The following is a 20,939-nucleotide window of genomic DNA, read 5'->3' as shown; positions in this document are numbered from 1 at the left end:
ACCTGTGACGCTGAGCTCATTAAAAAGTCAAAAGAGCTGGACCAGAGTGAGTCTCTGACCGGAAGTGTGTGACCTGCACCTGGCCTGCACTCACCTGTTGCCCGTCACATCCGGTTTCTGTCTGAAACTACAAAAGTCCTGTTGATTTCAGGCGGAGTGATCCAGCGAAACGGAGCGGAGCCGCTCAGCCAATCAGGTGGACTCCCTAAACCTCCGAGGCCTACGTCACCGTCCGGTCGCCCAATGGGTGTCCCCCCCGCTCCCCGTTTCCTCCTCTCAAACTTTGTGTGGCTCCGGGTCCTGGTCCACCGCGGCCCAGTCCGGCTCCAGGCGCTCAGCGGAGACTCCGTCCCGGACCCGGACTGAGCTGCTGCTGGTCCGGACTGTCAGGTGCGCTGGGCCCTGAAGCCCCTCGGATCTCCTCGGTGGTGATGTTAGCGGTGGGTCAGATGGACGGGTCCCGACAGAGCGCCTTCCTCCTCAGCACCCCCCCGCTGGCGGCTCTGCACAGCATGACCGAGATGAAGACCCCGCTGTACCCGGCCTACCCCCTCTCCTCCACCGGCCCCAACTCCTCTACCTCACCGGCCACCACCTCTCCCAACCCGGGCGGCATGGCCGTGTCCTCCCCGGGCATCAAGAGCTCGTCGGGGCCGTCCTCGGGGCTGGGCTCCCCGCAGCAGTGCTCCTCCGCCACCCCGCACGGCATCAACGACATCCTGAACCGGCCCTCCGCCTCCTCTGCCGGGGCCACGGTGGCCGCGGCCGCCGCCACCGCCGCCGGCTCCTCATCCGCGGGGCTTCTGTCGGGGCTGCCCCGGTTCGGCAGCCTCAGTCCGCCGCCCGCCGGACTCTACTTCAGCCCCAGCGCCGCGGCCGTGGCGGTGGCCCGGTACCCGAAGCCCCTGGCCGACCTGCCGGGCAGGACGCCGATCTTCTGGCCGGGAGTGATGCAGAGTCCGCACTGGAGGGACGCGCGGTTCGCCTGTTCGCCCCGTAAGTGACAGAAAAGGTGAGACGAGCCGGAGCCGGTCCGGTCGGCTGACTCTTTCTGTTTGGACTCTTTCAGACCAGAACTCGGTCCTGCTGGACAAAGACGGGAAGAGGAAACACACCAGACCGACTTTCTCCGGCCAGCAGATCTTCGCCCTGGAGAAGACCTTCGAGCAGACCAAGTACCTGGCGGGTCCGGAGCGGGCCCGGCTGGCCTACTCCCTGGGCATGACGGAGAGCCAGGTCAAGGTGGGTCCGACAAAAACCTTTATTTCTGCCGATCCATAAATAATCATCCAAAATCTTTTTTCTCCTTTACGGGTTTTGCACGAAATTCAAACTTTCCTCATGTTATTAGATTTATTTTGTCATTTCACGAAAAGGCCTCAACTCCATTTAAATCATTTCATCATCAAAATAAATGGTTCCTTTATTTACTTTTATTTACTATTTGTCCGTTAATTCGGCTGAAAAAATGAAAGTCTGTTTATGAATTTAATTTTAGCTTTCATTTTTAAAATAAAGCGGAAAAAAGTTTATTTGATAATTAAAATAGAGTGGTTGCTCTTTTTTTTTGTTTGTTTTTTGTTTTTTTTTTTTCAAATAAAGATTAATTAAATTGGTAGACGTAGCAGAATAAAGCTCCTGGTTCTGGTTCTCCTGGTCCCGGTTCAGGTTTGGTTCCAGAACAGAAGAACCAAGTGGCGGAAGAAACACGCGGCGGAGATGGCCTCGGCCAAGAAGAAGCAGGACTCGGAGACCGAGCGGCTCAAAGGGACGTCGGACAATGAGGACGAGGACGAGGACTACAACAAACCCCTGGACCCGAACTCCGACGACGAGAAGATCACACAGCTGCTGAAGAAGCACAAACCCGGATCCGCACTGCTGCTGCACACGTCGGAGAACGACAGCTCATAACTGTGGATCCGGACTGTGGAGGACCCGGTCCGGACTGAGGGGGGCCGGGTCCGGACGGTGGGGGACCGGTCCGGACTGTGGAGGACTGGGTCCGGACGGTGGGGGACCGGTCCGGAATGTGGTGGACCGGGTCCGGGGCTCTGTTGTTTCCTTGTGTTTTTGCACGGTGCTGAAGATGAGGAGGACTTGGACTCGGTCCGGACTCTCGGACCAGATCTTGGAGGACTCTCCGCTTCACTTGTAAATAGAAACGTGAGTTTGTGTGAATAGAAAATATCAGCTGTGAATAATTTAAGTGTTTTGTACAGACGCACTGATCTCAGACCTGATCTCAGACCTGATCCCGGACCTGATCTCAGACCTGATCCCGGACCTGATTGACTCTTTTTTCTATTTCACGCTGACATTTATAAAAAAAAACCAAACAAAACAAAAAAGAACAACCACAGAAAGCCCACAAACCTTTCTCCTTCTGCGGGTCCGTGAAGGCCTCCTGACCCTTCAGCCCTGAACGCACCACACACACCTGTACATACACCTGCAGAAATATAACACATACACACACACACACACACACACACACACACTCTCCCGGTTTTTATTTATGTCTGAGTTGTGAGTGAAGCCTGTGTATCACGGCGGGTTAATGTAATGCACTTTTATTTAATAAAAAGTCAAAAGTTTCTTCTTGTTTTTACCACAAACACGTTAAGTAACACAATTTTATTCGTTCACAACAGACGCTGATTTATTTATTAATAACAGGCCAATAAATCAGTTCATTACTTCACCCGCTTTTCCCTCAAATTATTATTACTGTAGTAGTAACAATAATAATTATAGCAACGAGAATAACATTAATAACAATTCATTATTATTATTATTATTATTATTATTATTATTATTATTATTATTGTTGTTGTTGTTGTTGTTGTTATTATTATCGTTAATAATAATAATAACAATTATTATTATTAACTGTTACTTTTTACAACATAAATTCTAGATTTTTTTTTTTGGACAGATTGTGTTTTCGTTACGCAAAAAACAGATTTAATTTTTTTAATTTATGGCGGTAACATCAAAGGTGTCAGTTGGGTTCCGTTGTGCGCGCGGAGCGACGATCAGCTGATCTTTAATCCACCACATCTGGATCTATCTGTGTCCGAAGTGATGGAGGCAGCTCTTCTCCCCGCAGTCGGTGCGGCCGGCGGCTCCGCTCCACGAACCGGTCTGGTGGACTGAGACGGACTCAGCTTCTCCTGGTACATTTAAATGACAAAGGAGACCCGAGACCAGGTTCAGAAGTATTCCTGGATCCGAGGACACCTGAACACACCACAGTCACTGTTATTAATTCAGTTTTCATCAGCTCACACACACACACACACACACACATCACTAAAACAGCAGTCCTCCTTGTTAATGAACTGATCAAATAGGAAAAACTCAGAAAATAAAAACATCTGCAGCAATAAACAAACATCTGGATTCAACTGACAGAGTTATTTCAAGCACAACAAAATTCAGTTAGTTAAAATTTAAATTTGAAGAATCAAATTCTTTCATATCTAGATTTTCTGATGACCGTGTCCTTAATATAATATAAAAAAATATAACATGATATGAAATAATATAATATAGAATAATATAATTTAATGAGCCATAATATGATATAACAATAGTGTATTATATTATTCTGTTGTAGAAAAAATATTTGATGTGTTAATAATTCTCTTAATCATTTATATCCATTTATTCTTTTGCTCAGCTTCAGATATCTTCAGATTAAAATATGAAATATAAGTCGTCTTCTGGACTGAACAAGTCTTCAGACCTGGATCCAAAACCTCCATCAAGACACATCTAAAATTCAAACCTAATAACTATAGTTTTTATCTTTTAACATTTTCAGTATATGATCCTGAAGCTGGTCTGTGAGACAAGAAACTTTTCTAATTAACATTTTAGATTCAAAATATAGATAAAAATAATGGAAAAGTTTTCAGAGAACAGACTCTTCATGTCTTAAAATTCTTCTTGTTGTTTATCTTCTTCATATTATTATTATTATTGTTAATTTATTTTATTTTTTATTTTATTGCCCAGAGAGTGCATGCCTTCCATGCAGCCCCGGGTTCAAACCCCAGCAACAAGGCAAACCAGTGGTAGGCTTGTCCCAGGTGTGAATAAAAGGGGAAGGTTGTGACAGGAAGGGCTTAAAAACTGAGTTACGGAGCTGATTTGCTGTGGCGACCCAAAACAGGGAAAAAGAAGATAATTATTTATGATGATGATGATGATTATTATTATTATTATTACTGCAGTGCTTTTACACAGTTTTCTCTTAAAATACAAAATGAAAAATTGGTTGATATATTAAATTATTGCTTATTGATCAATATTTCTAAAGATAAAAACACTACATGACCAAATACAGACAGGAACTAAATGACTTCATCATCATCATGTGACACAGGAGTGAGCTCTGGGGGGTCAGAGGTCAGAGCTAGTATGACTCCAGGTCTGCAGCAGGATCTAGATCCTAGAACAGGACCAGGTTCAGGAGCTGTAGTGTGTTGGCGCCAGCTGACAGATCACATGACCTGATAATGGTTCTTCCAGGGAATGATCCATATTTGATTCAAAGAGAATTTTCCCGGTCCAGGTCTTTAGAGTCTGGATGTGTTTGGCCAATAGAGTGTGTGCGTTGTGTGTCTGTGTGTGAACCCACCTGTTGTGTACCTGTTGGCTCCTGTTTGCTGCTGTGACTAATGTGTTAGCGTTAGCGGCTCTTTATAAAGGGCCCATTGAGGTTCCGCGTACAACAGCAGATTACAACAAGGACACGAGACGGGGGGGTCTTATCTCCCTCCAACCTGCCTGGACTCCTGTGATAAGGAGCGCCTTGGGATCCTCCATTATGGGAAGCTAACGGGCCACAGCCGCCCCCCCCATGGCATTGTGGGAGCTCTGGAGGCTCCGCCCCCTCGCTGCTGCTCACTCAGTGCAATAATCAGCGGTCCTCGGGGCGCTGGAATAAAGTCACTGTTAATTGCTCTGTCTGCTTCAGCAACTTAATGACAACTTATGTGAATCATTAACTGGAGCCTGGGTTGGGGGGGGGGTTTCCCAGCAGGTGCCTCTCCAGAGGAACACCTCACCTGCTGGTTCACTGTCTGAACACACTCTCCTGAACATGGATCATCTGATGGAGGAGATATCATCTGTTATCGGCTCGGCTTCTCACCTCCTGAAGTATTTATGGGAGATAATCTCCTTTAATGATGTCTCACCTCCTCCCTCCGATGTCTCACCATCAGTGTCCTCCCCAGACACCAGCCAGGTGGAGACATAAGGATCCAGCTGGATCGGGTTTCAGGCCCCACTTCAGACCAGGGGATCCAACCCTGTCAATCTGCGGAGACAGGGGCGGGGCTAACCACAGAGAGCCAGAGTTAGCATTAGCTCAAGTGTTAACACTGTGTCAGCCTCTGCCAGTTACAAGTTAACAAACTAAAATAAAATATGTTAACTATGCCAACTGTTCTGATCCGTCTGCTGGTCCCTGATCTGGTCTGAGCTGAGCCCCTTTCACCGGGTCACCTGGAGCCAGCAGCTGGAGGGTGGGGCTTAAGGCCTGATCCAGGTTTGTCAACCACAAATCATCATCATCGTAGCCACGGACATCAACATTCACCGCCACTGTGTGACTCAAGGACGCTGACTGGAGCTCTGTGTGATACACCTGGCCAATCGGAGCTGCTGTGGTTGTCAGAATAGCATAAAGAACCCCCCCAGTTTCACAGCGGGACCTTTAACTGTCTCTGGATAAAACAGAACCAAAGTGTTGTGATTAATTATGAGGCGGAGGTCGGTCATGGCCTTCCTGAAAGATGGACGCAGTTGAAATGCTGCCTGTTATTTCTCCCGCTTCGGGGGTGAGGGGAGGCGAGATGGGGGGTGAGGCAGAGCTAAGTAATGACAAAATGAGCACCTTCAGTAGACTCTGGCAATGAAAATCCCTGCCCTCATCACCCGAGTCTTTTGTTCAGAATTTTATTAGCACTAGCCACGCTAAAATAACCTGTTAACACGTATCATAGTGCAGCAATAATAACCTCCTCAATCATATTTTAAAAGTCACGTCAAGGCGGCCGGGCGTAATTCATCTCTATGCAAATACCTCGGTGTCAGCCCATTAGTGTGTTGCTACAGGGGTTTTATTAAAATGCATTCTTCCCCACTCTCTTCGTACTCAAGACTAATAAAACACGAGCTGCGCTGCACAAGAATTATAGCAACTATTAGGGAAACATATGGACAGCATGCACTCTGAAAATAAAACCAACAGATAAAGTGGCAGGGTCGGGGTGGGGAGCAAACACTTAGGGAATGGCACTGGAGTAATAGATTGTGCTTGGTCTGTCTGGATATCAAAGCCTGATTATACATTCATTTGGGTGGGGGCTCCTGCTGTGACCCCCCCCCTCCCCTCACCTGCACCTCCTCCTCAGCTGCTGCTCTTTGCCAGCAGAGTGTTTCACTGTCATAAATTGCCAGGACACTAAAAAGGTAATAAAGTGCATTAGGCCCTTAATGAAATTAAGACAGCGCAGACGGATTCATCCGCTGATGAGCAGACGAGTCCTGAGCTCAGCTGTTCTGATTAATGCCAACAGGAAGTGGCTGCGATTCATGACGCCTCACGAAACTGAACCAAAACAGAGTCAGAGGACTTTGAGCTGCTGCTTTAACCTTCCGGAGTATCAACACTGTGCTAATTTTAGCTGGCTGCCATCTTTAGCTCCAGCTCACAGTTTTCAATTCAGCTTGTTTCCAACTTTAGCTTCATGCTACATTTGAACTAACTGCTGTTTAGCTAAGCAGTGACCTTCAGTTTCAGTCTAATTTCTAACTGACAGATGCTAATGGATGCTAGCTGTTAGCTTTTAGCTGCTAGCATGTCTCATTTCCAGTATTAACTGTCATTGTATCATTTCAATCTCATAAATTGTGATGACTCCAAAACGATAAAAAAGTTCAGTGGAGGTTTAATGAAATGAACCCAAAGGATTCATTAACCGATGAACCGACATATTGGCGGGGGGGAGCAGTAACACATATTGTACTACAGTTTAAAGTCCTCTGTATCATAATTTGCCCCCCCACCACATAAAGACATCAGGCTCACCTTCCATCAGGGATGACCCCCCACCCCCTCGATTATCTGTCATTTCATGGTTTATCAAAGTCCCAGGATCCCGTCACGGCTGTATGAGCGCTGGATTTTTCTGTTTTATGGACTCATTAATTTCACGTGGATCATTAGCTTCCACTCAGATCTCTGTTTTGACAAATGCAGCTGCTGAATTATTCTCACAATGTGCTTCCTCCTCCTCGGCACCACTGACTGGATCTCATGATAAACAGGGAGCTGCCCGTCACATTACCTAAATGTGTTTGTGGGGGTGTCCGTCACTCCATTACAGCGACCGTATGACACATGTGACCGTCAACGAGCTTTTCACAGTGACTGGAAACAACATTAAATAAAATGTAGAGCGATGAAAAATAGTGGGATGTTAGAGGGAAACAGCTGCATGTTGTAGAAGTGATGATGAAGAGGCGGTCAGGTGAAAATCTTCACCGACGTTCTCTGGCTTCTTCTGCCAAAGGATGAGCAGCTGATCCATCAGCAGAAAGACGGATGGGCCGCTCTGAACGTCGTCTCATTTTTAACACACTCCTCAACAGAGCTTTACTTCTAAACCAGTCTTTGTCTCAGCTCTTTCACCCCCAATGTTTTAATGTTCCTGCTGCAGAAGAACTAAAATACAGACACATCGATCTGCTCTCAGCTGAGCTGCCTCTTTTTGTGCTTTTTCTTTCAAATTACAACAAAAGTCACATCAGTAAAATCCTTTTGCCAAATTAATAAGTTGTATTGTTGTGACTTTGACACTTAAATTTGACCAAAGTTGTTGAAGCTAATAAGCTTTGCTGCGCTGTTGATGCTTTAACTTCACTTAGAGTCAGTTATTCTTTTCAGTCTTTGTGTGTCTGTGTCGGTTCAGTCTTTGTGTTTGTATGTCGGTTCAGTCTTTGTGTGTTTGTGTCGGTTCAGTCTTTGTGTTTGTATGTCGGTTCAGTCTTTGTGTTTGTGTGTCGGTTCAGTCTTTGTGTCTGTGTCGGTTCAGTCTTTGTGTTTGTATGTCGGTTCAGTCTTTGTGTGTTTGTGTCGGTTCAGTCTTTGTGTTTGTATGTCGGTTCAGTCTTTGTGTTTGTATGTCGGTTCAGTCTTTGTGTTTGTGTGTCGGTTCAGTCTTTGTGTCTGTGTCGGTTCAGTCTTTGTGTTTGTGTGTCGGTTCAGTCTTTGTGTCTGTGTCGGTTCAGTCTTTGTGTGTCTGTGTCGGTTCAGTCTTTGTGTCTGTGTCGGTTCAGTCTTTGTGTGTTTGTGTGTCGGTTCTGTCTTTGTGTGTCTGTGTCGGTTCAGTCTTTGTGTCTGTGTCGGTTCAGTCTTTGTGTGTTTGTGTCGGTTCAGTCTTTGTGTTTGTATGTCGGTTCAGTCTTTGTGTTTGTGTGTCGGTTCAGTCTTTGTGTCTGTGTCGGTTCAGTCTTTGTGTTTGTGTGTCGGTCTTAAATCAGTCAGATGATTAGTTTAATTTAATAACACACCTTGGTCACCTGCTTGGTCACTCTCGCCTGTGATTGGCTGCCGCTGCCGCGGAGGCAGACACAGAAAGGGGGCGGGACAAGCGACGCTTAACTGCGGACCGGAAACGTCAACGACCGGAAGCGACAGGCGGAAGGGACGGCGGCGGCGGAAGAAACTCCTCCGGTAAACACCAACAACACAAAAAGATGAAATCCAAAACAAACCAACAAACAAACTAAGTAACTAACAAACAGTGTTTGGCGCCTTCATATCAGGTGACGTTAATGCTGTTACATTTGTTAGCCGCTAAGCTAGCAGGACAGTGTGCATGCTAAGTGCTAAGCTAACACCTCAGGGTCAGTGTGAAACTGGACCCTGATCTGGACCAGGACCTGGACCTGGACCAGAACCTGGATCCTGATCCAGACCCGGTCTGGACCTGTGGCCGGTTCAGTGACCTGCATCTGAACCTTTTACTCAGACCTTCATAAAGAGGATTTGGTTATTCAGGTAAAATGATTTAATCGCAACAGTCACAGTTGGTGATTTTGGAAAATAACGGTGCTGAATTCATTATTGCTGTCTTATTGTTCAGAAAAGTCTGATAAATCTTGGGCTCTACTGCTTTAAGGATTTATGATGATGCCGGCAGGAAGTGAATCATGTGTGCTGTCCATACCATGCTGTCTCAAATAAAAGTAGAATTTCTATTATTTGTGTTTTTCAGACGTCATGTGGTCAGATGACTTGAGTTCCCGCCCCCACCATTTGCTCCACCCTCTGACTTCATCATGAAGCTGTAAGTAACTTTTTTGTGATTGTATACATTTTATTGTGGGCAGAAGTGTCTGTCCTCCAGTTTTCAGGTTCTTGGTTTGAACAATTTAGCTACTGGTGCAATGAATCATGGGACATGTTGGAACAGGAAGGATCCTCCTGTAGAACCACAGTCTCCTGACAGTCTGGGGCCTACTGTGATGGGTCCTGGATTTGAGGAGGATCATCTGACATACTGTGTGCAAGTGTGCGTGTTTGTTGTGTAGTTTGTGTGTCTGTCAGGGCTGTAGGTTTACCGACGGTGAGGTTGCGTATCGATGTTTAAACTGTTGTTTGTGTTCAGGTCTGGGTCTGGATCTGGGTGATTCTGTGACCTTGTTGTGTCGGCTCATCCTGATCTGTCCGGCCAGCCTCTTGTTTGGTTTATTGACTGACTGCAGACGAGCCGTCGCACCTCGATTGGCTTAAATGGGTTTTCATTTTTTATTGGCAGGCAGGTGACGGGCCGGTGACGGGCTGGTCGGTCCAGGCTCTTTACTCTTTAACAGCTCGGCCTTCGTAATGTATTTTACTGCACCACTAAAACGAAAGGCGGCAGTGTGGACGAGCAGCGAGCTGAGCTCAGCAGATGCAGCACAGGAGGCAGTTCTGGTTGTTCTGTCGGTTTTAGACCAGAACCAGGAACACAGTCTCTAATCCTTTCCAGTCAACCAGAAGTGTCTCCTCCTCTGTCAGCTGCTCTCTGATGGTTCTTTCTGTTCCCTTCTTAATCAGAATCAGCTGTCCAATCTGAAACTGATCAGATCTGGATCAGTCTGACTCTCTGACTCCATTCTCATCCTCCATCTTTGATAGTGACGTCCAGAGTCACGTCTCTATATCAAACGCTCCTATTGGCTCCGATGGGTGATGTCACAGCCAATTATAGTCTCTGGATCAGTCCTGAATGTTTCTGAGTTTATTGTGTTGACAGAATAAAGACAATCAGATATTTGGAGCTGATTTTTCTTCACTAATGAGCAGAATTCTTGATCAGATAAAGATAACCCTAACCCTAACCCAAACACATGAGGAACATTTCTTTTAGCGTCTCTCCCCGGTACAGAGTCTGAACATGAGGAGACTTTTTAAAATAATAAACACAAATAGATGACAAAGAGAAAAGGGTGATGAAAAAATTAGTCAGTCGGTTGGATCAGCCATCAAGAGGGTTCTGGTCAGGTCCAGTTCTGCTTCTCTTTGATTTCTGACTGAACCTAGTCCAGGTCTGGTCCCCCCTCCCACTGGAGTCTAGTCCTGAGAGGGACTTGAAGTGATCGAGGTCAGACCAGACCAGGAGTCTGCCCAAGGCAGCAGGGGTCAGACGGTGACCTCTGGTGGACCAGGTCTCAGACTGAGTGCTGCCATAAAGGGCTCTTTGGGGGGGCTGAACTTGAGAACCTCAACCTGTCATTGATTATGGAAATCTGTGGCTGCTGTCCAGAGCCTTTATGAGTCTTAAGTTTCGATTAAAGATGCAGAGGAAAATAATTTGGCGATTAAATCAGACGCTGATTGGATTAGCTCCTCCTCCTGCACCGTGCTCACTCTGCTCATGTTTGTGTGTTATTGTGTACGAGCTGCAAATTAAATTAACTGTTACTGCAGGGTGACTTTTGGTGGGTGAGTGACCTGTGTCCTTTGACCCAGTACAATGTTTGGTCATAAGGAGAGTAAAAGGAGGTCCAGACCCCGTGCATAAAAGACCGCCTCCTCTCCTGGTCCTCCATGATCCACCACAGACTCATCAGATCCAGATCAATAGAACTGCCTTCATGAGTCATAAGAATCATTACAGATATTAGTTGTGTGCAGATTAGGTTGTCTGGAGTTCATGCCCCCACAAAGAGAGGGTCTCACATGTGATCTGGGCTTTTATGCACCCTGATGATGAAGACCACCAACATGTGCTGGTCCAGACCATTCAGGATCTGATGGACCCGGTCCAGTCTCACCATGCTGTGCCTGATGGGAGACCTTGGCAGTCTGATTGATGAACCGGACCTGCCTGTGATGGTTATGTCATCTGATTGGATGGCGTCAGGTGGAGGCGGAGTCAGCCCCGCAGCACAAAGATTCTTTTCTGACTTCAACACTGTTTCCCATGGCCGCCAAGGCCCCGCTGTTTGTTTGCGACTGGAGTTAATGCCTCTTTAGTGATGTCACACCAACCAGCTGAGTGGACCACATCGTCCTGGATCCTCAGGAAACGGGCCGTGTGTGTGTGTGTGTGTGTGTGTGTGTGGAGACAGAGGAGGTTTACTCAGCTTGTACATTATGTTAAATCAACTCTTCTTACAGAGAAATCACTCACTCACACAGGTTTGTGCCACTTACTAGTAAATTAAAGGGTCAGTTCAGCAATCTCTCTCTCTCATGTCAGAAAAACAATAATTATCATTTACCAGAGTAATAATTAGGATCTATAATAATAACAAGCATTATTGTTACTATTATGGTCAATGGGGGGGGTGTCACTATGAGGGGCTTGCCCTCTTCATTTAATATTGTGAAAACATAAATAGATTGTCAACAACTGGCTGTTTCCCGCCTCGTGTCCAGTTCTCAGTGATGTCATCTTAAAGCTGCAGTACAGCAGCATAATAACATTATAATACTAGTGTAATACATGTTAACATACTGCCTGGTACTGGCAGCACCGTGTTTCGACCTGGTTCCTAGGAGGCGGGTCATGGTGTTGCGGTCAGACAAACTTGCCCCCCTCCTCCCGACCTGGGCGATATGAGGGACCTTTAACCTTCTGTCCCAGCTCCAGCTGTGTCAATGTGTGGAGGGTGAAGCGTTGAGCAGGTCAGTGCTGCTGGATCAGGCTAAGCAAATAAAGACTGTGATGTAACCCCCCCCGCCACCACCACACCTCAGATTAAAGACATAGTTCATTACTGCCAACACACTTTAACCCCGTGGACACGTCTAACGGCCGCCGCTCGATGATGACTCATAAATCAGCTGCTGATGAATACACCTGATGGCTCTTTGTGTTCCAATGCAGAAAGATGGATTCTTATGTCAAATCAATAGAGGATGTTCTGCAGGAAGCTCTTATGATCCTCAGTGACTGAGCAGCTGCTGTTCCAGGCTGAAAACTCCTTGTTCTGTCAATCGATGAACGAGCCTCCTCTTCCTCATCCTCTTCCTTGTCTTCTGACCATGACTCCAAATCACTTTTATCCTTTTATTGCTGATCTGGGGAATTGCAGCAGCTTAAAAGGATCATTAACTGTAATCAATTAATCATTTTCTTTATAAGATCTGAGGAAATTCAACATAGTGTCTTCTGTCTGAAGAGTAAAGACTCCAGAAACATTAAAACTGTAAACGACTCAGATCATCATCATCTTACTGAACTTAGAGAAGAAAAACATGTCTATAAATTATAACAACTAGAGAGGAATTCGTTATAACTCTCTGACTGATCAATGGATCAGCTGATCAGCTGTAATCGCCTGTCATTTACCTGCAGCAGGTTGGAGGGGGCGGGGCCTGCAGATGTCCATCAGCACTCTGGTGAATCAGACGTGTGACATTAAAATGGAAATGACTCAGGGGAGTTGACAAGAGGACGGCGGTGACCTTTGACCTCTGACTAAGCCCACAGACTGACAGGATGGAGGGAGTTTGACTGATCATCAGGTCAGTTTGGGGGAGCTGTGGAAGGGGGGGCTCTTCATACATAATTAATGACATCACTCTATTGACTAAACAGATACATAAGTCAGCCTAGTGTCAATAAACAGTGAGACGTGTCACCCTGTTAAGGAAAACTACTGTTCCCATCATGCCCTGAAGATTTCAGCTGGTGATTTGGAGTCAGTCTGTCAGACGCGAGAGGCGGCGCTGTGATGGAGGGCGGTGGCAGTGTGTTGATGTGGAGTGGCAGGTGTAGAAAGGCTGTCACAGGGGAAGTGTTGAACTAATGTTGTGTTTATCAGGCAACGTTGAATCTTCAGGAGGGGGGCAGTTTACCCAGGACCATATCACTTCTTCATGTCTGATGAAGAGCCGTCGTCTTGGTTACAGATTTAGGAAAAGACAGGTGTTCACAAACTGTCTCCAAATGTCACTGTCAGTTGAGCCTCATCATCCAGTAAAAACCTGTCGAGGCTCCTCCCCTCAGACCGTGACTTCCTGCCCCCCCCACAGTGATGATGAGTCCATCTCCTCCTGACATCTCCCAGGACTCCAGGGAATCTCCTCTCCAAACAGTCTGACCCCCCCCCCATCAATCCAGGTCGCAGGTTAATGACTTTGTGTTTACTGTCCAACAGGCACTTTGATAACGTAGCCCCCCACCCCCCTCAGTTCCCAGCGCTGAGGACTGTGAAGAGGCTCATAGTAGCAACAGGAAGTGAGGAATGTGCCGCCGCTCATTCTCAGAGTGGGAACGACTAATATTTATTCATGATGGCGGCCGGAGTGTGTTGGCTCGGGACACTTCATTTACATCCTGTTATAGACTCCGGTCCACACAGATCAACCTGTCCAGCTCAGTCCTCATCCCTGTCACACAACAAAACCCTCAACGCTCCCACAGAACCAGACTGGGGGAGTGGGTCTGTCACAAACACTGAGGTTCAGACATTCAGACCTCAAGCTACACAACCATCAGCATCTATAATCATTGATAATCATAAATAACAGATGGATCCACAGCAGCAGCTTCTTATGTGGAATTTTTTAAATAAGAAACTTTTAAGTCCCAAACTTCGGAAGATCCTCCAGGTTCATACCAAGACCAGGTCCTCTGAAGGGTGTGGGTCAGAGTCTGGGCCTAGGTCCAGGTCAGGGTGTTGATATGGATCTGGATCTGGATCAGATTAAGAGTGTTCCATGGCTCCAGTCTGAACAGGTCTGGGTCTCATGTGGACCCATCAGGGCTCTAAGGTTAGATAAAGGGCTAATGATTGACTGAGCTGATCCAGCAGCTGCTGAGACTCTCAGGTTTATCTCAGGCTCCTTCTGCTTCCTGGTCATGTGATCAATCAGTCTGATGCGCCTTCAGCCTAAAGAGGATTTCCTTTTCCTTTCTGTTCCACTTCCTGTTTGCACCTGTATGTGACGTAAGTGGTCATGTGATCTGTGACTTGGCTGCGTCAATGACATTTTAAATATGAACATGAAGTCAGTCAACCAACAAATGAGTGTCAAGACAACAGTCCACCGTCCAGCTGGATGCAGTAGTGGGTTTAAGTGGCTGCTGATTAATGTTCATAAAGAAAGATAATCAATAGTAATAACCAGGCGTCCTCCCACCTGCAGCTCATCAGCACAAAGTCAAACTTTTTATTTACACCTCAAGTGCATCATCTGCCCCCCCCCATAGCTAATATGTATTGCCATTTAAACTTGACAGCGAGACCACTGAGGTGGCAAGTACAATAATCCATCATGTCCTCTGGTTGAATCCAGTCCTCAGGGTTTCTTCTTCTACAATTTCCTTGTAAACCTGTCATAGTTCCAGCTGGGATGTGGTATTGTTGCTAACCCTTTCCGTGTCCCTGAGAAGCAGTTGCGGGGTCTCTGGCGGCCTGTGTGGCGGCGTGCGTGCGTGCGTGCGTGTGTGTGTGGACTCTGAGCTGTTTGAACAGCAGCAGCTCTGATTCTTTGAGTCTTTGCTCAGCTGAGGAGTCTAGCGTCTCTGAATGACTGATGTGTCCACAGCCATCACACTAACAGCTCAATGTGTTACAGTGACCACAATGGAAAGCTGCTGTCGACTGTGAAACAACATGTCAGACTGCTGCGCTCTTTACCCAGAGAGCAACACTTCACTGTGGAAACTTAAATCACCGTCTGTTTAATCTCTTCAAATCCTCAGTGCCGTGCGTCTCTTTCAGCGCCGTGTCGCCTCGCTCATTATTTCAGCTGAGGATTTGAGTAAAGCTCTCAGATGGCGGGGACCTTCTGACTCAGATAAGATGTAAAAGCTTTGTTATAGATGTGTAATTTAAAATATGCTCTTCCCCCGTTTCCTCAGAGACATTAAGCAAATGTGCCGAGTGCTTAATCTGCCCTGATTAATATTTTCTCCCTGGGAATAAGTTACAAGGCTTTAAAGTCTCATAAGAAACAAGTTGTGAGACTCGTTTAAATCTTTGTAATTTATAGTTTGGGGTTTGCAGCTTCCCTCACGTTTGTGCTGCTGAATGGAAACTGATATTTTCTATTAATCTATATTTTATGAGACAATTGGCCATAGATGAATGAATGAAATAACATCTCTATAGCTTGTCATGAATACCTTTAGTGGATAATCTGTTGAAGTTCAGAAAAGATTCTCAGCCTGATATTTGTCTAATGCAGTGGATCACCCCCCCACAGCTGTGATTGTTCTTTTATTGTGAAAAATTCTTTAACAATAAGTCTTAATTAGTTTTTAAATATTTGTAACCAATGACTTATGAGTAAACAATACAACCAGGGGAATGAAATCAAATCAGTTTTACACGAAAACCATACAACACTAAACCATAACCGAGTTGCATCTGGCTTTTCCCAACAGAGCAAGACCAAACTTAGAGACCCAACAAACCCCCCAACATCTGACTTTACTTTTGGTCTTGTTGTTGTTGTTGTTGTTGTTGTTGACACATTGGAAAGATTTGAGTTTTAATGAAGTTTTAAGCATCTGAACAGAAGAAGAATCTACCTGAACCAATTAATCAATAGCTAATTATATCTAAGAATATCTAATTAATTAGTTAACTCCAATACGTTGAAATAAACCTGCCACAATTTTGATGATCATTATTATTAGAGACGTGTTTTGGTTGTTCTCGAGCTGATTTTATGTTTGTCTTTATCTGAGTTATTTATTGATTTATCTGATCAGGAGTTTTGCTCATTTTTTGAGCAGTAATGAAGAAAGTCAATAGGTCAGATTGAAATCTCACCTTGTTTGAAGACCTTCTCCATTTTCTTATATTTTACAGAAGAGAAAATCAGTTGGTGGAAAAATAATAAGCAGACTTTAAGATGAAATTGTCATTTTCTTCTATTGGAAACAAAAATCTCTGCTATGGTGGTTTTCCTAAAATATACAACAACAAAACACAGGAGAAGCTAACAGCAGCACACAACAGGACACGGGGTAGTTCTCCTGGTGCCTGGTGTAACCTCTGTTTACTGCAGACATGTAAAAGTGCCTGAGTAAACTCCATTTAATGTGTCCTGCAGTATCTGAAATACATAAATATGTCAAGTGAAGGAGCCTTAATAGACCTGCTCAGGCTGGTAATTGCAGCAGCATTGTTTCCTTCTGATTAGGACAAAAAGGTTCCCTGAGGACCGGCCATCCTTCAGCAGCTTCATCTGCATTAGCTGCTGCTTTAATCTGCTCTCTCCTCAGGTATTTAGAATAAATCAATGGGAATACATGATTGTTTAATGATTTTTGGAGGAGCTCTCTTCGACCACGGCTGCATGATTTAGAATGACTAATTCCACTTTTTACCATTGATCTTCGGCTGCGGGGGCCTCGCCGGAGAGCAGCTGCATTTAGAGGCCTCTCTGAGAAACGGTGCGGCTTTTAGCTGAAGGTTATCAAAATGCTGAGGCATAAATGACAAGCGTCTGAAGAAGAACGGGGTGGACAAAGCCACAAAGAATGACAGAAGGAGAAATTCAATTGTTTTCGTGCTCAGAGGGGTTAAAGGTCACATCCAACCAGTGACCAATGTGTTGGGTTCATCCTCTGAGGATCATGGAGGTCTGTACAAACAGCTGCTGATACCAGGACCAGGACCACCTGCAGGGCATATGTATGGGCCCCTGGCCCCTGACTGTATAGTGATGATGCTCTTCCTCCTGTTTCTGATTCAGTCTGAAAAGAAGAAACTTTCTGTGACTGACAGAACTTGATGTTTACTGAGGTAATAAATCAGGGACAAGGCGGAGCATTTTCCCATAGACTTCAATACAACCAGAGAGAGTCAGCAGATGAGCTGAATGTTCATTGGCTTCTGTCAGACTCTTACAGCCAATCAGTCGTCAGTGAACCCAACGATCATCAGATGTTTTCACGTGTGATTCACACCTTCATGTTTTGGAAACGAGCCGGTGTCTCCCTGTTTACCCACAATGCCTTTGGGTCGATGATGTCAGGCAGCAGGAGGCTGAGTAAAGGACACCATCTGTTAGAGCAGCTTCCTCCTCCTCTTCAGCTTCATCCTCTGAACTTGTCACTGATGATTCGGCTCATCAGGAGCAGGAATGTTCTCATCATCGTTAGAGATATTGGACTTTAATCAAAATTACCCTGTAATTGGTGTCTTTGATTAGATTAGTTGGAATAAAATCAAGCCCCCCCTCCTCTTTAAAAGGATTACAGCAGGTTAAAAAACAGAGCTTGCTCTGAGCAGCAGCCTAGGAACGAATGCAAATGCAATCTGGAAAAAAAGCATCTGATGGAGGGGAAAAATGGACTTGTTGGGAATGCAAATTGTGCCCAGCCCCGTTTTATGCTAATAAAAGAACAGCAAAATATTTCAATGTATTCCTGTCTTGTTACAGTCGGGCTAAAAGCTTCTAAATCCCTACCATTTACCAAATTAAACTAATTTCAAGTGCTTCCAAAAGCCACATCTGTAGGCTGACGTTGGTCGCTGGCCCCGGAGAACTTCCATTCAACATCCCATTGATCCCTGAATAGTCATGCCTGTCAGGGAGCCATATCAACCATTATCATTCTAATTTTACTGCCTTTCTTGGTCCCTAATCTAATTTGCAACGATGCTGCAGCATTTCGCAAGGCCACTGCACTTTCTTCAGAATTTCAACAAGGGCATTAAACCCCCCCCCAATTTACATTAATGAAGTGCACATTTAATTAAGGCGGGTGGCAGCAGAGCTGTGGAGGAGGACATGGTGGGTTCCGGGGGGGGGGCTGAGGAAAAGTCATTGTCACTTATTTTCTTCATGTTTGAGGAACAAACAGAGAAATGATGATCTGCTCTTTAATTTAATGTCTGTTTTAAATCCTGGTGGGTATATCCTGCTCAGGGTCATGTGACCTGTCACCCTTATTGTTTAATTTCTCAGCAAAGCAGAAAATATATCAATTAAACTTCAACTCTAGATGTTTCAGAACTATTGAAATTAAATAAAAATGTGTCTTCAACACTGATTTATAGAAAAAACAGTTTGAAATTCCTTTTAGCAAAGAAAAAATTTGACTGCAGCTCAGCTGGATTATTCTTCAGTTTTTTTCTTTAAATATCACAAAGTTCATCACAACCATAATAATCTGACAGCATAAGAATGCAGCCAGTCAGTCAGTACAGGACGCTGTTTTCACCAGAGTATATTGTTTTAACATCAACGGGACATACACTACAAAATGGACTCAAATTTAATGACTATATCATATTTGAAAATCATGCCCATTTTATATTATATTGTATTATACTATATAATGTAATATAAAATATTATATTAAACATAATGTGAGTGTGTTTGTACTTTATTTTACTCAAATTCCTGGGCGTTCTCTGTTCAATGCTCCCATGCTCCAGACTTCCTCTGAGTGGCGTTTGTGGGCGGGGTCAGTGAGTGACGGCTGGACAGGACTTCCTGCTCATTGTGACTGAATCTGTGGAAACGAGTCTGAACCGCAGAGCCTTTAACAGGGTGGCCTGCCAGTCTGAGGGGGCCTTTCTCCCCTGCTCTGCCTCTTTGTGTCGTACAGATGGGGGGGCTGGTATTAGTCGGGGGGGTCCTCAGAATAAGTGGTGGTCTCTGGGGTGGAACAACGGGGGGGACAGGCGAGGGACAATGATCCTGCCCCTCAGCCGTGAAAAGGCAAAGTTATAAATTCATCTATTTGCTCTCTGCTGACCTCAGCTCTGAGTTGGGGCCGCCGCTCTCCCACAATGCATCAGCCTGTCACAATATTGAGGGGAACGTGAAGGAGAGAGAGAGAGGCGACCAGATGCTTTATTGTCTTTGTAATTTCCACATAATTAGCCGGGAAGAAAAGTCCCAGCTCCGGTTTAATCACGCTGAATGAACTTGAAGATTTCCATTCAGCCCCCCCCGACCTTAAGCCGCTGCAGAGTTTAACTGTGTTTAACTGTGTGTGACTATAAACTGTGAAATTGGTTAACACACACACACACCGGGGGGGTGCCCCCCTTGCTGTCTGTTGATGTAGTTGAACAGATGAAGAGAATCCATCAGTCCCCGTCTTGACGTGACGTTGGCGGCCAATTTAATGGAGACACTCAGGACGCCGTTAGTGACGACGTCATCAAACTCACATCAGTCTGTTGATGATCTTTAATTAGCTTTTGATCGTCCACCTGAAAGTCTGCAATTACACACACACACACTACACATTAAACAACAAATGATAGAATATAAAAACTAAGGCCCCTCCCACTGTTGTCCACCTGGAGGGAGGAGCCACAGTGATCCTGTTCAACAGGTGTCAGCAAGACCAGGAACATTACAGGTAAACTACTTCCTGTTCCTGTTTTCCACAAGCAGCGTCCAACCAAAACATGAACTCCCAAAATCTTACAGAGGAGATTCAAAACGGTCGACTTCCTGTTTTGTTTTTAAATCTTAGAAGACAAGGCCTCTCATCCTCCTCATAACCTCGTCCTGCCACAGAGGATGTGACAGGAAATGGTGACAGAAAAGTCTGATCATTGAAGTTAATGCAGCTGTATTAGCCCCCCCACCCGGGCCCCCCATGGATGAATGGCCTACTTTATTGCCGCTCTGTGCAGTCAGACTTCAGGCCCATTCGGCTGCCTTCAGCCTTTATAACTTCAGGGGGGCTTGTAAACTGGGAGGGGGGCTGCAAAGGACTGTGGGTGGCCCCCGCCCCCCCGTCCTCCCACTCTGACGGGTGATTCCCACCATGGTTTGGGGGTGACCCAGGCCAGCCTGACAGCTTCACGGGCGATGACGCTAACTCATCACTTAAACCCTCCGTCGTAAAAGACGCCATATTTCCCTCTGGCGGCAGTAAGTGGTGGATCTGTCTCGTATAGAGTGGCGAGGACATGACGGGCTGTCAAAGAACGTTGAGACGACGGCGGCATGAAATCAGCCACAAAGAGGCCGACAGCGAGCAGAACGTCACTACGATCTGACAAGATGTCGGCCATAAAGAACTCGTCAGGATGTGATCCGGGTCTGACCTCAGACCTGCAGAGACACCAGGATGATGGACAGCCTCCATCTTATTACCTACATTACCCACAATGCACCTCAGATGGTTGTACTCTGGTTGTAGCTACTAATAGGATTCAATGTGTTTGTCATATGTACAGTAAAGACACGTTTCCCTGTACATTGCTGTCCACAATGAACGAATGCAAATATAGAAAATAGATTAATAGAATAAAACATTTTAAAAATATATAAAAAAAATAGAATTGTGAATAGAAATTTGATATTACTGTTATGACAGTCAGATTTTGGTGAACTCCAGGAGACCAGCTGGATCCAGACTCTGAAAACTCTCTGTCAGCAGGTTCAGGTTTGTCTCTGAATCTGGACCAAACAGAAAGAAGAAACTGAT

At 45.5% G+C, this 20,939-nt stretch overlaps 1 protein-coding gene across 1 annotated transcript; it reads left to right on the top strand.

Annotated features, from left to right (window-relative positions):
* The first annotated feature begins 431 nt into the window (after nucleotides 1-431).
* nkx6.1 (NK6 homeobox 1) lies at nucleotides 432-1,914 on the top strand. The gene is made up of 3 exons (XM_029516385.1): nucleotides 432-996; nucleotides 1,070-1,242; nucleotides 1,669-1,914. The coding sequence occupies exons 1-3, from the start codon at nucleotides 432-434 to the stop codon at nucleotides 1,912-1,914; spliced, it is 984 nt and encodes a 327-aa protein (XP_029372245.1).
* Nucleotides 1,915-20,939: the final 19,025 nt, after the last annotated feature.

The sequence above is a fragment of the Echeneis naucrates genome, chromosome 12 (genome assembly GCF_900963305.1).
Source record: "Echeneis naucrates chromosome 12, fEcheNa1.1, whole genome shotgun sequence".
Classification (NCBI taxonomy): Eukaryota; Metazoa; Chordata; class Actinopteri; order Carangiformes; family Echeneidae; genus Echeneis; species Echeneis naucrates.
The sequence above is the reverse complement of the archived record's forward strand: the minus strand, read 5'-3'. Positions and strand labels throughout refer to the sequence as shown.

Coding starts and splice junctions, on each gene's coding strand:
- nkx6.1 (XM_029516385.1), top strand. CDS start 432: ATGTTAGCGGTGGGTCAGATGGACGGGTCCCGACAGAGCGCCTTCCTC. Junction 997..1,069: donor GCGGTTCGCCTGTTCGCCCC/GTAAGTGACAGA, acceptor GGACTCTTTCAG/ACCAGAACTCGGTCCTGCTG. Junction 1,243..1,668: donor TGACGGAGAGCCAGGTCAAG/GTGGGTCCGACA, acceptor GTCCCGGTTCAG/GTTTGGTTCCAGAACAGAAG.